The sequence below is a fragment of the Geospiza fortis genome, unplaced genomic scaffold (assembly GCF_000277835.1).
Source record: "Geospiza fortis unplaced genomic scaffold, GeoFor_1.0 scaffold8, whole genome shotgun sequence".
In the NCBI taxonomy this organism is placed as follows: domain Eukaryota; kingdom Metazoa; phylum Chordata; class Aves; order Passeriformes; family Thraupidae; genus Geospiza; species Geospiza fortis.
This window is the reverse complement of record NW_005054414.1, coordinates 2169937-2183353: the sequence shown is the minus strand read 5'-3', so window position 1 is coordinate 2183353 and position 13417 is coordinate 2169937. Positions and strand designations below refer to the sequence as shown.

The following is a 13417-nucleotide window of genomic DNA, read 5'->3' as shown; positions in this document are numbered from 1 at the left end:
ACTCTTCCTTTTTTTTTTTTTGTTTTGTTTTGTGTTCCTTTCCTCCACCCACCAGAATTTCTTAAGACATCAAAACAACAAAACAAATTACAACCTCGTTTGTGAGACCCTTCAGTTTTTGGACTGCATCTGTGGGAGCACCACAGGTGGGCTGGGCTTGCTGGGGCTTTACATCAATGAGAGGAACGTGGCTCTTGTCAACCAGACCCTGGAAAGCTTGACAGAATACTGCCAGGGCCCGTGCCATGAAAACCAGGTAGGCTCAAGAACTTCTGGATACAGAAGGCTGTACCTGAATGTTGCTGTCTGGGTGCTTGTCACAAACCTTTGAGTATTCCTGATAACATAAATTCACTTGGAACTGCTATCTCAAGGCTTAACATGCTTCAAGCTTTCATGAGGCCTGAGCAACCCTTTTAAGTCAGAGCTCAGAGCTCCTGTAGTACCTCTTCTTTCTCTGAGGGTTTGCAGACCCTTTGGAGAGAGTTTCATGTTTTATGTTGCTGTGTCCATGGCTTAACCCTCACTTTGTGAGACTGGATTTAGAGTCACAGTTTTAGAAGTGCATTGCAAACAGAGACTGTTTGTGTTTCAGTGTGTTTCATTTTCACACATTTTGCCTTTGCTGGTGTTTATACATCTTGCTAACACTTACTTTCCTTATTTCACATAACTGCCACAAAGTTTAGCTTACCCTCCTGCCGCACCACCTAGCAGCATCTTTAATTATGGTGTCAGTAGTGAAGTGGATGACACTAAAGACCATGCTTCTGATCTTCTGTGCCTTCCTCACTGCAGCCTTTGGAAGTCACACAGCTGTGACTTTTGGTAAAAGTCTCTTTAGTGCCATGCTGAAGAAGTGTAGAAAGGTAAAGGATGTGGTTACATGCTGCCATATTTGATCTGAAGAGAATTAAAGTTGCAATAAAGTTGTCATAGTGGATGAAACTGCAGAATTTTTGCTATAGATTAGCAGTGGGAAAATTGTGGTGAGCAAATGACAGAAGCAATCTGTTCTCTATGCTAGAAATAGCTGAAGAAATGCATACAATATTAATGCTTCTTCATTAATGTGCTCCAATGAAATGTAAAGTGCTATTACTGCCATTGCTGGTAATCAGCTGCCTTTACTTAATATTTTAAAAACAAACAGAGGTCCTTTAGTGGACTAAATTTTGAACAGTAATATTTAAACCGCTTATGGATGGGAAAAACAACTGTAAAAATATAGCTACAGGACTGGAGATTAAAAAAATGTTACAAGTTAACATGTTCTCCAACCAAGTTATGTGATAAGCACTGGAGGAACACTGATATGGAAGGGAATGATGAATTAAACTTTATTACTTTGACCTATCTGCTGGGAAGTAACTCAGGATTTGAGTTGCACTTGTTTACACCAACTGCTAGTCTAATTCAATATATTTCATGGGCAGATGCTCCACACTCTCTCATTTTCATTTTTCCCCCTCTCTCTGTCTTCCTGGAAAGCTTTTCCTTTCCTGTTGTCCCATAAACCTGCCAGAGGACAAAGTGCCATAGGCTCTTGTATAACTGGCTGTTATGCACAAGGCCTAGAAGGTCCAGAACTCCAGCTGCAAAGGCATTTGGGAAGTACCACTGGTCACAAATATAGTTTTAAATTCCATATCCAGAAACAACCTTCTTTGCAGGACATGTCCAGGTTCATGGAAAAAACTTTGATTTTCATGAACATTTTGTACTGTAACAGCAATATTAATGCTGGCTGCTGAGGGCAAATGAAGAATCTGAGCGTGCAAATTTGGTTGTGCTTGCAGTCAAGCTTCTCTTTCATGTCTGAGGCTGGCATGTGCTCAGCTGAATCTGGCAGTGCTCCTGAGGGCTGCTGTCTGCAACTTGTGCTGCATGGTGCCAAGCCCTGCGGGATTCTCTGGGAGCAGATTTTAGCTGGCACCACCTTTTTTCCAGTTGGGTATTTCACTACTGGCAGTGTTTGGGTTAGTTCTGTACACACAAGTCTCCCCCAGCACTTCTTGTGGTGTGTTTTCAGGCTGTTCTGCTTTGGCTGAAGGTTTCATTGCTCTTGCAAGGTGTTTTAAGTTCTGGGTCCTTCTTTTGGAAATTTGCTGATGTGCATATTCTCTTCCTCCCTCTGGCTGTATCATCTCCCTCTTTTTCCCACTCCTCCCCTCCCTTCTGCCCCTGCCCTATTCCCTTCTCTTCTCTTGTTTTGCAGACATGCATAGCCACCCATGAGTCTAATGGGATTGATATTATAATTGCTCTCATCCTGAATGACATAAACCCTCTTGGCAAATACTGCATGGACTTGGTGCTTCAGCTCAAGGTACAGTATATGGAAATTTGTTTATTTGAATTTGGGCAGCAACAGAAGACTTACCTATGGGAGAGCTCGAGGCAGCCTGACATTTACTTAATCTTACCATAGCACAGTATCCTCAGAAGCCTTTGAAAAAAAAAAATCTTGCAAATGAGTTCATCTCAGCTTCTGAATCCTTACCAAGCCCTCTGCCACAGGCCTTTTGACCCACTGCTATGTTTGGGACTATGTCTCAACTTTAAAAAAAAAAAAAAATCCTCTCAATCAGGCATGACACAGCTAGCATGAGAAGTCTGTATTGTGGATGTAAAATCTCTCAAGATTGATAAACAGCCACACTGTACAGGCATGCAGCAAGTCAGCCATGCTCTCTAAATACCAAACTCCTAAAAATTATTTGAGAAGGAAATGCTGTGCAAAAGAACAATACATCAGGTGACCTGCAATGTCAAATAAAGTTGAAAACAAGGTTCAAGTAAATTGTACCTTATTTCCCTTCTCAGTGTCCTCTGAGGGGAAACACAAAGTGTAGAGTGTGAGGGCAAAGTCTAGAGAGGGAGGGCTTGTACTGTAATTTTGTTCTGTATTCTGGGGAGGGTTGGACAGGCTGGCAGATAAGTTTCTCCTGTCTGTGTGCCAGTGCATGCAGAGGGGAGCTCTGCAGCTGCGCTGTCTGCCAAGCAGGGTAGAATCTGTCCAGGAGGAGCCCTGGGTTATTGCCTTTTCTTGCCTCCCAAATTAAGTATTTCCATTGCAGATGGTCTGTTTCCTCCCCAAACCAGCAAATACTTTGTGGTAGCTGCATTGCATCATATTGGCAATGTTATACATGTCTAATAAAATAATTAATATAGCTATATATCATGTACAATGAAACATTGAATCAGCAGTGCCTTACATATGATTTTAATAACTGTAATTACTTTTTTGAATGGCAATGTAATTCAGGCCCCCTTCTAGCAAAACACTTAGGCAGACATTTAACTTTGAACATGCAGACAGTTCTTTTGAAGTCCAAACTTCAGTCTCTGTAAAGATGTATCTGCATTCACTCCAGTGCCATTTTGATTTGCCATTGCCATGAGGCTAGCACATGCTTGTAGAACATCTGTTCTGTGTAGTGAGCAAACACAGAGCTTAGAGACACCTCTGCAAGGACCAGTGTGATCCTGCTCACAGGAGGCTGGCTGTGCTCAGACTCACTCAATTAGCAAAAATTGCGGTGAATATAGCAGAGGTTCAGACTGTGGAAATGATTCAGATTTTGCAGAATCACAGCGTCATTTGCTTTAGTAGGGATGTCTTGAGGTCATCTTGTCCAAGCCCTCTGCTCAAGCAGGATCAGCTAGAGGTATCTCAGGATCACGTGCAGCTGCATATCTCCACAGCTGGAGATCCACAACCATTTTGGGCAGCCTATCCCACTGTCTGATCCCTCTCACAATATGAAAGTGTTTTCTGGTGCTTAGAAAGAATTTCATGGGTGTTTTATTTTGTCTCTTGCTCTCTCACTGGACACTTCTGAGAGGGGTCTGGCAGCCTTTTCTGCATGTTCTCCCACCAAGTATTTATACACATCGATAAGATCCATCTAAGCCATCTGTACTCCAGACTGAGCAGTGACAACTTTCAGTGGCTTCTTATATGAAAAATGCTCCACTCCCTTCATGATTTTTATGGCTTTTTGCTAGACCCGTTCCATTATGTCCATATCACTCTTGTACTGGATCTGGATACGTTGCAAGATGTGATCTCAGGAATTGGATCCAAATTGAGAAGCTGCCGTTTTTGATTTTGAGTGGCAACACATTGAAGTAATAAAGCAATGAGTTTACCAAGTAATGTTTAACTGTCAGTGTTCATAGGCGACTTTGAAGTTGCAAATACATAAATTTTGCACTGAAAATAAAGAATTCAAAGTATGCAGGCCTATACATTTACACTTACTAACAAACTCAGACACTGTTTTCAGGGAGCATTATATGTTGAACTTACACCCTCCAACCACAGGAAAGGCAGTGCAGAGTTCTATTATCCCATGCCATCTTAGTTTAGCTTGCTTTGCACTTACTTTTGATGCGGCATTTAATTACATCTTCATGGATTATATTTTCCAGTGGACTCCTGAATCATTTAGTGAGCAGAACAGACAGTGTTTACTGAGTGCAGAGATGGCCAGTGTTCAATTCTACTTCATTTTATTTCAAGTGTGACCCCCTGGCCTTCCTTACTGACCAGTGTGTAAGCCCTGGCACAAAGTAAGAGCTCAATATCTGCCACAGATATTGAGTGACAGGATGAAGAGACATTGTCAGTCTAAGAGTACAGAGAGTCTAAGACAAGTGTCTTCTTTTTTTCCCTTCATAGCTGTATCTAGTTGCTTCACTCATTAATTTGTTTTTCCAAAATTTTTATCAGAATATGAGATGGGAGCCCAGGTAGAGGTGAAATGAAGAGTAGAAGTGCTTTGAGCTGCACTGTTTTTTAGCACCTGGAAACTGATTTTTCACTGTATTTATGTGTTATGAACTTTGTGCTGTGTTTTCCAAGTCATGGATGTCTTTTCCTCCTTGATGTTTGGGATTAGATCCTAGGCTCTCCAAATATGCAGAAAGTGAGGAATAAGTAGCCAAATAACCATCACAAATGCCTGCTGCAATTCTATGCCATGGCAAGGCACTTCTGCTGAGTCAGTAGCAAGAAGCTGGCTGTTGATGACACAAAATCCTACCTATCCTCTATCTTTCCCAGCCTCCTGGAAGCTGCAGCAGGCTTCTGTCTATCCCCAGGGTTGTCTGCACTGGCAAAGAGCTTCAAAGTCCTCCTCAGCCATGAGTGAGTGGACTGATGCCTTCCTCCTGTTTCCTCCCTTTCCTTACCAAGCTACCTGGGAACCTGGCATGGCCCCTTCCCTCCTCCTCAGTTCGAGATCCTACCAGTGCTACCACTACTGCCTTGGCCACCACTGTAAGGGAAATCTGCAGCAGAAGAGGAAGCATCCTGCTTTTCAGAGCAGCATCCTGTCAGGAATCCTCAGCAAAATACTGTCCTCTCCCTTCCCCTGTTCTCATTCACTGTGCACATTCAACTTCTGCAGTGTTGGTCACAAGGTAAAGAGTCTGATTAGACCTTTCCCATGGATGCTCCTGATTTGATTTATGAGCAAAAGGAAAGGGACATGGCAAAACTCATATGGAGTGCTATTCTCCTTGAGCCAGTCCCAGTTAGGTCTTTTCTTTCCATCTCTTTTTCTTTGTCCTTATCTCAGTTCTGTGTTGGCAAGCCCAAGCTCCTGTCTCCTGGCTTCTATCTCACTCCCAGTCTCTTCTCACAGAAGTTTTTAATTCCCCAGTTACATACAACTCTTCTAATCTACTCTCCTTCCATTTACCTTCAGTCCTCCAGTCAGAGGTGTTTAATCCTCAGCCTAACACAGCCCTGAGCAAGCTGCTTTAAGCAGGGGCTGGACTGCTGGAATCTTAGTCCAGAGGACAGCTTTTAGTGTATGGTTTTATGATCCACCCTGCACAGTTTTGTGATTCTGTGCTCACCAAGCCGGTGGGCTTTTAGCTGTGAAATGAGTGTGTTTGTGCTCTATAGTACTCAGATTTTAATTGACTAAATGCTTCTGAGTTGGACAAATTTGACTAGGAGACTACAACTTGTGTGATTGTTCTATTGGCCTCTAGTGCTCCATATTTTTAGGCCTATTATCAAAACTTGGGGATACAGAGGCTGCTTAAAACACAAGTTGCTTAAACATATAGGGAATAACATCTTTCTTTTTGCCCCAGTCCCAAAAGCAGCTGAACCGTTTTCCTCTGAAACTGCCCATGCCAATTGTCTGAGGCATACCCTCACTGGAGAAGTTTCAGCTGTAATTGTTGATAATGGCAATAAGCAGCTGAGAATGAGGCTGTAGGGTGGGTTGGCAATTTTCCTGGCCCCTACCTCTTCCCTGGGGACTGTCTCCTGCTTCCAAGTGTTCCAACAGCTCAGTCTGAAACAGAGAATGATGGGGATGCTGTGACAGGTCAGCCAAGGCAATCCTGCTCTGCCAGAAAGCAGCGAAAGCTCCAGAACTATTCTTGCTCTCCACTTCACCACAGCTGATTTAACTGGGAGACAGGCAGGTCTCTGAGGCACCACTGGGCTACTGCAGCTAAAGCTCATGCTGTGTAATTCTGAGTCTTGGGGAAAAGCAGCTAGCTGACAAAGCAAAGGTTGTCTTTATATATTCCCCCAGGAATATTTAGTAGTGAAACAAAATCTCAGGAGTGCATGAAAACAGGTTATTTTGCAGCCTTTCAAATAATAACCAGTTGGACTTCATAAAAACCAAAGGGGAAGGAAACCTGCCTGAATGATAAAACCTTCTGTGTAATATGTTTTGTAATTACCTCTGTTGAGTCTTGTTTTAACAGAAAGCCAAGGCAAAAATTGCTAGGTGGGAAATAAGGAAAGGAAATGGAATTTAATTTTGTATGCACAGTCTGCAGCAACACTCTGTATTTAAGTAAAATATTTTTCAGTGTTTAAAATTTTCCTTCCAATATAGCGTGCAGAGTTAGTGTTTCAGTATGCTGACACTAAAAAAAACCTATTAAATATGTCAGTAAAATAAAAGATGCAAGTGGTTGAAAATCTTATCCACTAAAAAGTGGTCCTCATAATCTCAATTAAAACAAATGCAAGGGTCATTAATCCATGAAAGAGATTTAAAATTTGCATTAATTTGGTTTTGTATCTCCAGAATAATGCCTCCAAGCTTTTGCTGGCTATTATGGAAAGCAGGCAAGACAGTGAGAATGCGGAAAGAATCCTTTTCAACATGAGACCAAGAGAACTGGTGAGAAAACTTGTGAATATTCATAAATCTTTTGGCTGAAAAAAAAATCTGTCATTAAAACATTTTAAAAATGATCTGTATCTAAGCTGAGAAGTGTTGGCAGCGTATGGTGGCACAGTGTATCAGGATAGTACTAATTCACAAAATTACTTTAAAAGGATCAAGCATGCATGATTTCAGTCTTTACGACTTCATTATTTGTATCCATTCCAAGCACTTTTCTTTAATTGTTTCCTAACTAAATTATCATATTCTGGTAGACTGTCTTCAAGTGCAGTTTGTCAGGGGCTGGCAAATTAAGCTTGTACAGCTTGTGAAGCAGTGCTAACAGAAATGTGTGTGTGGACATATATTAATATACATGTATGTTATTTATTCATGTCTCATGAACAAAGAGAGTTCCAAGCAGTTGTTGCTGTGTTTTGGAACAATACTGATGTTTATGGAGGTCTCCAGGAACTTTAAATGAGTTGGAAATCTGGGGGAGTAATTTCCAATACCATTTGACTGTGTAACAACAGAGACTGAGAGATCTGGGAGTTCTCGAGGGATTCTGGGGAAGAATCTGGGGACATTGTCCCTGCCCCTTAGGCAGAGCCCAGTGCCTGCTGGTTTCAGGGAATCACCACTGAGGTGGCATCTCAGCAGGATGAGGCCATCCCTAGGGTACAACTGCAGCATCAGGCCTTGTGTGGAGAACTTTATGGTGGTCCTCTAAGAGGCTTTTGAATATTTGAAATTTCCCCAGCAGATCCCTGCCCAGATCTTCCTTTCCTTTTTGGTTTAGGTGTGGTTTTTCCTGTGAAATTGTGTTGCTGCCTGCTCTGGCCAGAAGATCATGGCTGCACTCCTAAGTGCTACACAACAGTGCCTGCCATATCTAGACAAGCATTTGTGAAAATACCTGCTCACAAAAGCTCATCATTCCTCTTCTTTTCTCATGATTGCTGATGAAAAATATAGTGGTTTGGAGCTTCATAAATCCTTCAAGCTTTGTCTTTATTCAGAAAGTGCTTCTCAGTGAAGTGAGTGAGTGCTGCTCACTCTTTTTGCAGAGCTGCAGGCACCCATGCAGGCTGGAGCTGAGCAAAGTGGCTGTGTTCAAACACAGTGTATTTATTTCCCCAAGAACCACATTTATTTTATCTCTCCCTGGCTGGGTTTGTGTTGCAGGTGGATGTGATGAAGAATGCCTACAACCAAGGTCTAGAATGTGACCACGAGGACGAGAATGGAGATGATGGCATCTCCCCAAAAGATGTTGGCCATAATATCTATATTTTGGCACATCAGGTACGTCTTATTTGTTTTGTGACAGCTTCTAGAAAAGCATTACATGGTTAGACTCCACATTGTCACAGGTGGAGTCATGCACCTCAGGGGTAGGAGAGAAGTAACAATGTGTGTATTGATAAAAGCCAAAGGTGTGGCCGTGGGTTAACCAGGTTCAATGGCAAGGCACACTTGATTGTTTGCTGCATACAGGACAGGCTCAGCCCACACTGTCAGGGAGACCCTCCTGTTGAGTCATGATATTAAGGAAGGATCCCCTTGGATTCTAAACTCCTCAGATGGGAGTTTAGGTGCAGCTGGATCCATTCTTAGTCCCAGCTTTTCCCAGCAGTTTGGCTGAAGGTTTATCTGCACATGATCAATCCATTATGTCATTTAGCCATCAAGAATTCAGAGTTTAGCATGCTCTTAACCACTTACCAAGAGTCTCTTGTAGTAAGGAATCCCTCAGTCTTGAGAAGCAACCTTGAGAGCCATTAACAGATCATTTATATCAATCAAACATTAACAGATCATTTATATCAATCAAATCATAAATTGTGTTACCATTACTGGTGTATTTTAAATAGTGCCTTCAGCTGTGATAGCAACTAAACTTGATTTCAGAAGATTCCTATTATTTTAGAAATATTACTTTACCAATAATTGGGCCTTTTCACTGCTTTCTCCTTTCAAATTATGCTGTAGTGCCCTCAGGCTTTTTCTGATCACTTTTACTTCTCTACTGGTAAAGGTAGAATGTACACTGGAGGTTGTTATTTAATGGGCTGTTTATTCTTCAGAGTAGCTGGTGTCAAAAATATTTTATCTTTCAATTATGTTCAGAGTATTGAAAAGTTTTTTGTAATTGAAAGAATAAGGACCATGAACTTCTTGGTTATATCATAAATTACAGCATTTGGTATTTCATATAAGTGCCAAATTTAAAAAAATGTTTTTCCCTAAGAAGAAATAAACAGATGGGGATAGGGAGTGCTCCTCATTCCTTATGTTTATTAAGTGTTGTAGGAATTGAATACTTGGTGGACAAAAAAGAAAAGAAAACAATCTATAGTTACAGTAGTGTTATGCAATGTTTCTTTCAAGCAAGAAATGCAGAAAAACAGTTCCTGAGTTATGCTGTTGTGCTCACATATAATTTAAATAAGTAAGTATTGTTATTATGTTGGTTGGTGGTGCGGTTGACCATGTTCTACTCTTGTGCTCTGTGTGGGGCTGTACTTAAGATACCCATCAGAGATGACAGTATTTTTAGGATGCATCTGCAGTTCCTTACCTTATCTGAATTTACTCCTTGTCTGAATGCTTATAAAGAAAATTTAAATGCCTGCCAAATTGAAATGTTGGTATTTTCTGTCTTCTGCCTACAGTTTGTGTTAAATTACTTAACAGGGTCTGTGACATGGAAAATATGGTTTGGGGGGAGGGGAATATGGGCCTAAAGCTATATATGAAGTGACTCCTGGGGTCATTTTACACAAGAGGTCACTGCCAGGGGGACACCAGCTGGCTGAGGTGTAGGTTAAGCTCTGTCCCTGGGCTCATATCTGCAGTGCTGGAGAGGTCCATGGTGCCACTCCACAGCTATTCCTGATCCATAGCTGGCATTTTGGTTGCATAAGGGTGGATATTTTTACAGCAGCTTACTGAGCTCCTTCCTGTTCTGTAAAATTAAATGTCATGATTGGCTGTGTATGCTGTAAAAATATCCATCTTTTTTACAAAAAAAAAAAAATGACTGTTTTGTTTTTCTTGCATTTCTGTAACATAGTACGTGTGTTTACAATAGATTTGCACCCATGTCAAGCCCCATATCAAAACAAAGCAGTGCAAGGACAGGCAATTTGGAGCCTTTCTGTGTCCTCTGCTAATGAAATGCTACAATTCTTGGCACAGAGCTGCTAATCTGTGACCCCAAACTCTTTCCATGTGTGCTCTTTTTGCTTGCCCTGGGATGGGCAGGATATGAGCATGGACCCTCCTCAGTAAGGCCATTGTTGCTGGGTTCCTTTGCTGGCTTCAGTCTCCAAACACCCTCTGCTTTGTTGTCAGAGTGGCTTTTTGGTGCCTGGGCCTTCTGCTTGGCTTAGCTGACCTGATTTACATAATATTTCTTTGCTGTGGCACTTCATCGGACTTACCTTTTTCCTACAACCACTGTGGCTCTTCAGTCACTTTCCTTACACTTCCTGGTGACCACTTGCTCCAGTTGCAGCTTTTGGGTCCCTCTGTAATAGCAGAATCAAGACTCAGAGTTCCCCTTTTTGCTGTTCCAGCCCTCAAACACAGACAGTTTATTTTGGGGAGCTCTGACTTTCAGTTTTTGTCGTTGCACTCTTCAGGGCAAAGCTGGGTTCTGCATTTTGCCACCACTACATCCTTCCTTGCCCTTCCTGTGGTTGATTTTACCAGAAGCAAGAGGCATGCTGGTAAATGTTTGACCCACAGAGCACAGAAAGTTGTATGTGTCACAAGCAAGGCTGAGATTTCTGTCAGTAAATCTTCCTTACAGCCTCCCAGCCCCTGCCCTAAATGTGTCCCTGCACATGGTGCCCACACAGAGGTGTGTGGGTACAGCAGTTGTGTCATGCCAGCGATCACACATCCTCTGTGGCCCTTTATATCTTATTTCTGCATCTTCCTCTGGTGTGCAACGTGCCATGGCTCTGCTGCTTCCCCTGCACTGCCCCCAGGCTGTCTGGGCACTGCTGCTCCTCTCTTTTCCTGCTCCTCCTTGAGCAGAGGGGACAAGGGAGGGCCACGGGGAGAAAGCAGAACTGAGCTGTCCATGAGGAGCTGCCCTGAGCTGCAGCCTGGTTTTGGGGCTCCTTCCAGACCTAGCTCCTTTACAGCTGCTTGTGGAGCAGTGACATGAGCTGGTGCTTTAGGTCACATCCTGGAAAAATAAGCCTGCTATTGGTAGGTAGAAAGGGCTGACAATTGTCTTGGCAATCCATGGAGGAGATTCTGTTTTCTTTCTCTGGTTCAAATGTCATGCTCAGAGCCAAGCCTTGACCTTGCTATTTCCTTGCAGTAGTCTCAGGTGAGTGCCAGAGGTGTGTTATGGACAGGACCATCACCTCTTGTACCACTTCTCTTCCAGCCTCAGTCAATAGGAATGGTATTTCTCCTGCTGTTCTCTTAAGAGATTGTGTTAGAGCTGGTCACACCTTATTTTGCAAAGTTAGTAAGGCTGTCCTCGAAGAGACTTCATCTTGATGTGATGTCCCCGTAGGAAATTACCAAAGCTTTTGACACAGAAGCACAAAAAAAAGTTTCATTCTTGTCCTTATCTGTAGGAGCATTAGTGTAGGAGAATCAAGTTTTTAAATGGTTACACAAAGAAAAAATTTAGAAAAAGCTAAAGAAATCCTCTGGCTTTTCAGATGACTGCTTGAGCTGGCTGCCTGTTAGTCATAACAAAGTACTTCAGAAGTTTGTAAACTAAAATCCAGTACTTCACTGGCAGTGTTTCCATGAGGTTCATGATCCCTTTGATATGCTGTGAGGCAAGATAAGGCAGTGCTTATAACTAGAGGCTCCTGTAGTCTGCATGCATATATACATATATATATACACATGTCTATATATATACATGTGTGTGTGTGTGTACACTTCTGCTAACAGAAAATACTTCGGAGTATTTGTGTTTTTCAGCTCATGCAAACTGTCTAAATCAGGCATTGAGCCCAAGCTAATCCACTGTACCTTTCAGCAGGTCACATGAGGGTCACAAGAATAAGTTGAGAATAAGTGAAATAAGTTGACATAGCTTCTTGTTAGCTTGCAGTATGGCAAGAGTGCACTTTCATCTGCCTGCAGAGCTGTGGAGAGATGTCCTTGATCTGGGAGGATGTGAGTGGGGAAGGAGTAAGGGAGCAAACTGTAACAAAACTTTCAGATTTCCAATGCCTTATAAACTCCTCTGCCTGGTTCCCAAGGCTGTGGCAGGAGTGGGGGGCTCCTGACACAGCCTGTCACCCCTTTCCTGATGCACGTTCTGTGCTCTTAGGCTAGAAGAATTTTCTCAAATTTAAGTTTCTGCTTAAATGCCCTGTTGGAGAGGGAGCACAAGACTTGGAACTCCACGATACCTCTGTCACTTCCAGGTAAATAGAAGGTTATTTGTTTGGTTGGTTGGTTGTTTTTTTCAATGAGATTAAGCTACAATATTCTTTAAATCCCAACCAAGTAAACTACTCATATTTATACAATTATCTGGTGCCACCAAGACTTAATGAAAAATATTTCCTCACCCCATAAGGTTAGAATTATCACTGTCTGATATCAGTGCAGTGAAGACAAATGTGAACCAGGTTATCTTCTGATAGACTAACACAGTTTGAAGTGTCTTTCCATTTATAAGTTCTTAAAACAAACCAAGGAAAAATCTGATGTGAAGTGTAAGCTTCTCACTGCAGGTACTGCTAAGGACACACATCTTCCTCTCTGGTGCTAATTTTAAGTGGGCTGAGCAAAATAAATCACTCAGCCTTATATATTTGTTAGTATATTAATAACAGAATCAAGATTTTTTTCATCAAACTTGGCAAGCATTATCAAACTAATGTCTTACTGCCATGTTTACTTCATTGCTTAATAGTGTAGACAGATGAAGGATATTTGCTAACTGGGCAATTAAAATGGCAATAATTGATGGTATGGATTTATAGTTTGGGAGTAGGCATACACTACCAGCTATTTTTTAAAAGTTGCTATTTTTAACATTTGAAATAGGAGAGGTTTGATAATGAGACTCGGATATGATACATTCATTAAGGATAAAATAAAGACAGTTTAAAAAAATTAGCTATCCAAATAGGAAAAATTCTAAGAAGCACAAAGCTTTTTGTTTCTGTGGCTTTCTCTGTAGTCTGTGTTTCTGTAGCTTTCATCAGACCTGAGTACACCCAGGACTGGGACCACCTTTACTTTCCACATCAGTACTGTGC

General features: G+C 41.8%; 1 protein-coding gene across 1 annotated transcript in view; it reads left to right on the top strand.

Moving 5' to 3' along the window:
- Positions 1–13417, top strand: part of ITPR2 (inositol 1,4,5-trisphosphate receptor type 2) — a 242890-nt gene that overhangs the window by 170009 nt on the left and 59464 nt on the right. The window contains exons 41-44 of the mRNA XM_031061432.1: positions 56–256; positions 2219–2329; positions 7077–7172; positions 8346–8465. Of these exons, the coding sequence (XP_030917292.1) occupies positions 56–256; positions 2219–2329; positions 7077–7172; positions 8346–8465 (528 nt within the window). The remainder of the gene's footprint in view (positions 1–55; positions 257–2218; positions 2330–7076; positions 7173–8345; positions 8466–13417) is intronic.